Genomic DNA, 6301 nt, shown 5'->3' on the forward strand with positions numbered 1-6301 from the left:
GAACTCGAATAGAAATATTGTAAAGCAATTTTAGTTTAATAAATCCCAGGTCTATTTAGGAATGACTACTTAGTGCCTAGTTGATTCTGTGGCATTACACACACTTACACACACACATACAACAGCAAGAGCACGCACACTAGCTAGGTCAAGATAAAAATATATTTTTATCTATAGCAAAACCTGTGCGTGTTTTACGGCATTCTTGACTATTTTATTTGTGAATTTAATCATTTTCAAATACTGATTTACTATCATAATGACCCTGTGCATCTGTAAATGTCTGAACATAACATTGGAGAGTGAAACAATCGAAGACAATGTTGATATCGCGAAGCTGGAGTTAACAACGACAGAACAAAGGGATATTTTTTTTAGTGAGGTACCATCGGTAAACATCTATTGACCTTGACTCGTAAAAGGGTTGTTGATTGCTTGCCGAAAATAAAAATAACCGAATGAAATTTCTAGTAACAATGTTTGATATATTACTAAAATATGATAATAACACGCAACATACACCGTACAGTAGGTATAAATAGCGCAATACATGTGCGATTCATACAATCCGCATAATATTTACCCATAAATAGGGTTATGTATATTGTTTATTTTGTGTAAACTTTGGAATGTAACATTTATGATTGTAAACTAAATAATTCGAAAACTTTAGCGAAAGAAGAGCCTTTGTAAACTTGAAACATATAATTATTGTTTCAGAAATTGGTTTCAAGTCCTAGTAGTACCCTGAAAACGAAAGTGGCGCAGCAGGCCCTCCTTGGTCAGCGTGTTGTAGACCGTTTTACGGTTTACTTCTGTTTGGCCTGTGGCCTAAGCACCCATGCCATGTTACATGAGAGACCTAATGGATCTTCTACTGTGCTGATTGCTAAATCTATACTTGTAAGTAGATAAACTTACTACCTTTTTCAGTTAAAATTTGTCAGTTACAACTTTTTTGATTGGATGGAATTATAGGTGCTGTGTTTTCCTCCTCCTCTTCCCCATAATTTAAAATAGGATCATTCCATCTATTTTAATGGATGTCATAAAAGGCAACTAAGGGAATAGGAGCTTGTCTGGTAGCAGAGAAAAACAAAGTGTGTGCTATCTGTTTCTAATCTAGTGCTGATTGTAAAAATCAATCAAGAGCTTATAAACTTAGGATACTTCTTTAGGTGATGGGCTGGCAAGACTGTCATTTATGTCTACCCCGCAAGGGATAAAGCTGTGGCAATGTATGTGCTCATGTATATTGAAAATGTGCATGGGCCCATGAAGGTCTGGTCAATTTGGAGGCTTCATGGGGCCAAAGCCAACATGAAGAAGTATATATGGTGCCTTTTGTTCTACAGTGAGATGACTATTATTATTATTTAAATGAAAATTATGATTTAAACCAATTTTTTAAATAAATATTAATCATCTATTAACTTTTGTATGTTCAAGTTAAATCAAAAATTTTTGATTTAACATGCACATACAAAACCAACATAAAAATTATTGAGTTTGTAATAAAGTTTTTGTTGAAATTTATTTATAGCCATGAGAAGACTACTACTAACCATCTATCTATAGTACTTAAAATTTTTAAATTTTGTTCTTGATTTTAAGCCATTCAATGTTATTTTAGTACATCTTCTATTTAAAATTTTGTTTCACTTTGTAAGTAATAACACACTACTTTGTTTGTAATAACACTTAAATGAACTGATCAAATGACATATTATCTATATAAGATACTTACTTTAATGAACTGTTATCCTTTTCAGACTACTTCAGACCAAGTAACTGCTTTGAGAAAATCTAGTAATTTCTCGCCAGTTTTCAACCTACTGTTGCCAGGTGTCACTAGTGATGTTGAGATGAAAGAAAATATAGACACAAACAATCGGACAATAAGCAAAATGAATGTGTGGTCTACGCAGCCGCTGATTGGGAACCTTAATATACAGCTGAGACAGACTTTAGAGTCCCAGTTAGAGTCTAAACTGGAAGCAGTGGAGGATTCTGTAAGGCAGTTCAAGGATCAGAAATATGCAGAATATGAAGCTTTCAGAGAGAGAGCACATCGGGACCACAAGATCTTAGCTAGGTATTTCATTTTTATTAGAATAAAATGTAATTTAGATTTATAGTGTCTATAAAGATAAGTTTGTTTTTGCTCAGCAGTGGGACAAAGATATCTTTATAACATCCACTTACATAGTTTTAAATGATTGATAATATCTATACCCTGTAAAAAACTTCTCAATATTAACAAGATTCTCTTAATGTTTCCAGCATTATAAGTAAAGCACGGGAGAACACTATCAGTGATGGCCTCAGAGTTGACACAAGCCTTGACAATGGGCCACCCTCACCACAATTACCTCCGCTACAGAGAAGAAGACTGTCCTCTATCAAAGATGCCAAAAAGATTCCTCAAAGTCAAGTTATTAAGGTACCTACCATGTAACAAATGAAATAAAAAGGGACAATATGGTGATATCCTTCCTACTTATATTATAAACTAGCGCCCTGTCCCGGTTTCGTGTTTCGTACGGGTGCAAAGCTGATACCAAAATATATTGGCACGCACGTGCCGCGCCGCCGCTTCAAAAATATTCATTTAAATTACATGCTATTAATGCCAATATTATTCCATATTAAATGCAAAATATATTTATGGTACCTTATTAGATAAGGATTGATGCTGTATTGCTTAAAATCACTTCGTAAATTATTATTTCTCGTAAATAGTAAAGGATACAAATTGATAATTGTGAGTTATCTCTAAGAGAGAAACATATATACCATCGCGGACTTTTTTGTAAACCTTTTTAAGGTATACAATATTTTGTACATTGTTTTGATTTATCTCGTAGAGTTCAGCCAGCGTTTGCAATGTAAGCGCAAAAAAGTGTTTATTTACGACTTCATATTAGAAATCTTAAAATAATCAGTGGTTCTCTAATATATTAAGCATGTAAGCATATAAACCTTCCTCCTGAATCACTCTATCTAATATAAAAAACCGCATCAAAATCCGTTGTGTAGTTTTAAAGTATAAGCATACATACAGACGTGGGAAGCGAAAAATGTAATGATATCTGATTCATTCAGAAATGGATCTTACTGTATTACAATTGTTGTTCAGCCGGATGGTTGGTCTAGTTGTTTGTACGTCTATGTTTTATGTCGCGTAATTCGTATAGGTATGGTTGTTTCACTTTTAAAACTTTCCTACAAAAGTTAAATTTGTGGTTTTCAGCGTAATAGAAATTTTTCACACGAAGAGGACTCATTGGATGCCGATGTTCTATTCGATTTGGAAGGCATGGATTCTCACAACAGCGCTATTTCGGACCAAGATGATTACGATTCTGATGGTGAGTAATCTACACTAATAATGAAGACAAAAGATTTGTATTTATGTATGTTTGTAATGAATGCACTCAAAAACTACTAAGAATAGACTTTCGGGAGTGACAGACTACTTTTTCTGGAATTTCCCACGGGAGTGGAGCCCTGCGCAAAAGCTAGTCTCTATATAAAACACGCAAAATATAATAAAATTTCAAAAGTGCCTAATTAATATATATATTCACTCAAGAGATACATTAATTAGAAGAAAAGAGTTAATAAATATTATTTATTTATTTAAACTTTTTGTACAAAATACAAATGTGTAGCACAATTGGCGGACTTTAATGTTAGAAGCATTATATCGAGTTAATATGATTGCTATGATATACACACAATCTTTATCTCTTATGGTATAGGCAGGCCCAATAGTCAGAGGACTCTAAGGTCATGTTTATCTGGATACCTCAGTGATTGAAAAAATTACACCCACTGTCTAAAATAATAATCTTCAATTAATTAGTAAATGGATTTTGATTGTAAAGAAATTAAAAAAACAATCGAAATTTAAATTGACATGTAGCGGGAGCGATAATTCAACTCGATCGCAACCAAAGGGAAGATCTTCCGCTAGGCGAAGTGTTATGCCTAGGGAACCGCGGTATCAACGACATTGTGTCGGAGTTTGTATATATGTTTCAATCCGTGAAACCTTCGCTTGCGCGATTTTGACTCGTCGCTGTTATTGGCTGAAAACTTCGCGTGATTGGCTATTGTGAGTTGTGGCGTAGAGATGTCGGCACAAACATACTGAGAATACCGAATAGAATATTATAAAAAACTGATTATGAGAATACTAAAAATAATGAGAGTTAATTTATTTGCAGAGGCGAGTAATGACGAAGGCATCCAGGTATCGCGGCCACGGGGTGGAAATGCATCGGAAATTGCTCACTCGCTGCCTATAAGTGTACCTAATTTTGGCAAAGAAAGGTCGTCTTCACGTCGAGAGTTAGAGGATGATGTAAGTAAAACACATATTTTTCATCATATTTTGTCAAAACTATGGTGATATAATGGAAAGATGTTACTACAGTGTTAAACTTTGAGGTTTGTTTCTATAAGTAAATTCTTAGTTTCTTGCCCATATACTTGTTCTTTGACCTATGTATGTGAAATGAAGACTGTCAAGATAATATTTTGTTATAAAGGAATTCTTTGCCAAATACTACTACCATTGTATTATTGGCGTAAATAAATAAATAAATTAATTAATGAAAGTACAGATATGGCTTAGTGTTGATATGGAGTCAAATATAAATTAGATGTAAAATAGAAGGAAACCCACAAGGTGGTGTGGCGAGACTTAAGGTTACAGCAGATGCAGGCTTCTTCTGACTGCTCAAGGTGAGGCGGGTTTGACGTAATAAATAATGGAAATTATTACCAATATTAGCATGAATCAAATTGGCGATATTCTGGTGAAAGTTCTAATCAAGCTTAAAGAATGCGTATGAAACAAAAGATAGTGATAAACGGACGTCTCTACCTAACACTCCAGGAAAGAGGTGCGTGTGTGTGTGTGTGTTATATCTATATGTGTGTATAACATTGACATTGCAGGAGGTTTCGCAAGACATAGCGGCCAGCATCAAGGCCCTGGCGCGCTCGGTGCACGGCGACATGTTCGAGCTGCCGCCCAAGCGCTGCTCCACGCAGATCTAGTCGCCCGGCCGCTAGACGCCTCCCGAACTCTGACTCCTACTCTATTTGTAGTCTACATAGTTGTGCGTGTCAAGGTGTGCTTGTGTTTCTGACTTCTACAGACATATTGGTGCTTTTGAATTGTGATCGGTGACCCGTACTCCACATGCAGCTAGCGGATATGATGATCAGAACTGGAAACGCCAGGAATTGTTTATACATTTTTTTATATTTACTCTTTCATGTGAAAGATAATTAATGGTATTCAATATTTTGCTCACAAAATATTGTGTCAAGTACAAAAATTACATGATAACTCTGATGTACAGATGTGTGTCTCAAATCAAATGCATTATGTTATTTGCAGAAAATATTTTCTGGAATTGATTTGAATTTAAGAAAGTTAAGAAGAATGTTCATTTTAAATATATTGTGAATAACTATATAATTGGATAAATGTTTTATTATTGCAGTAACTATCTTGTATACTGTAGACTATAAGCAAGAGGCTATGATATGGTAATATAATATCAGAAATAGTAACATTATTATAAAAGCACATAGAAGAAATATTCATTTAAGGCATATATGTTGTTGTATTGAACTTGCTTTAATAACTCGTCAATTTCATACAAGTAAAGTGTAATTGAACATAACTAATAATTGAATGATTACTATGTGTGTATGGTGTTATACTGGCGTCATCAGCGGAGGAGTTACAGGAGATGGTAAACTGTATGCATGAAGCTTTAAAAGAGAAAGGAATGAAAGTGAACGTAAGTAAAACTAAAACACTGGTTTTTGAAATGGAGAAAGAAATGACAGCATGTAATATTTTGATTGGAGGAGAAAAAGTGGAGCAAGTGAAAGAGTTTGTATATCTAGGATCAAAGTTTACATCAGATGGCAAGTATGATAGTGATATTGAAAGGAGAGTGAACGCGGGGAACATGGTGAATGGAGCTTTGCATGCCTTTATGAGCAGTCAGAAACTATCCAAAAAGGCTCGACTGGCTGTGCACAGGGGCGTGTTGGTCCCGACATTAATGTATGGGAGTGAAAGTTGGGTATGGCAAAAGAAGCATGAAAGCAGAATAAATGCAGTGGAAATGAGAGCGTTAAGGAGTATGATGGGTGTGAAATTGAGTGACAGGATAAGGAACAGCGTGATAAGGGAATGTTGTGATGTGAAAGAAGATGTAGTTACAGGAATAGAAAAGGGTATGTTAAGATGGTTCGGTCATGTGGAGAG

At 34.9% G+C, this 6301-nt stretch overlaps 1 protein-coding gene across 2 annotated transcripts; it reads left to right on the forward strand.

Moving 5' to 3' along the window:
* Positions 1 to 137: 137 nt before the first annotated feature.
* On the forward strand, positions 138 to 5726 carry LOC106131126 (uncharacterized). 2 transcript variants are annotated; one of them, XM_013330118.2, is made up of 7 exons: positions 138 to 391; positions 721 to 903; positions 1773 to 2095; positions 2284 to 2443; positions 3254 to 3371; positions 4233 to 4369; positions 4969 to 5726. In XM_013330118.2, exons 1-7 carry the CDS (start codon positions 260 to 262, stop codon positions 5068 to 5070), a joined length of 1155 nt encoding a protein of 384 aa, XP_013185572.2. In that variant the 5' UTR covers positions 138 to 259; the 3' UTR covers positions 5071 to 5726. The 2 variants fall into 2 exon arrangements, with proteins under 2 accessions (XP_013185572.2, XP_013185573.2); XM_013330119.2 differs by having other exon boundaries at positions 139 to 382; positions 4969 to 5724.
* The last annotated feature ends 575 nt before the right edge of the window (positions 5727 to 6301 follow it).

The sequence above is a fragment of the Amyelois transitella genome, chromosome 6, assembly GCF_032362555.1.
Source record: "Amyelois transitella isolate CPQ chromosome 6, ilAmyTran1.1, whole genome shotgun sequence".
Lineage (NCBI taxonomy): Eukaryota > Metazoa > Arthropoda > Insecta > Lepidoptera > Pyralidae > Amyelois > Amyelois transitella.

Excerpts from the sequence above, each read along its gene's own strand:
- LOC106131126 (XM_013330118.2), top strand. The coding sequence starts at position 260 with ATGACCCTGTGCATCTGTAAATGTCTGAACATAACATTGGAGAGTGAA. Across the intron at positions 904-1,772 it reads TGATTGCTAAATCTATACTT|ACTACTTCAGACCAAGTAAC; the intron begins GTAAGTAGATAA and ends TATCCTTTTCAG. Across the intron at positions 3,372-4,232 it reads AGATGATTACGATTCTGATG|AGGCGAGTAATGACGAAGGC; the intron begins GTGAGTAATCTA and ends ATTTATTTGCAG.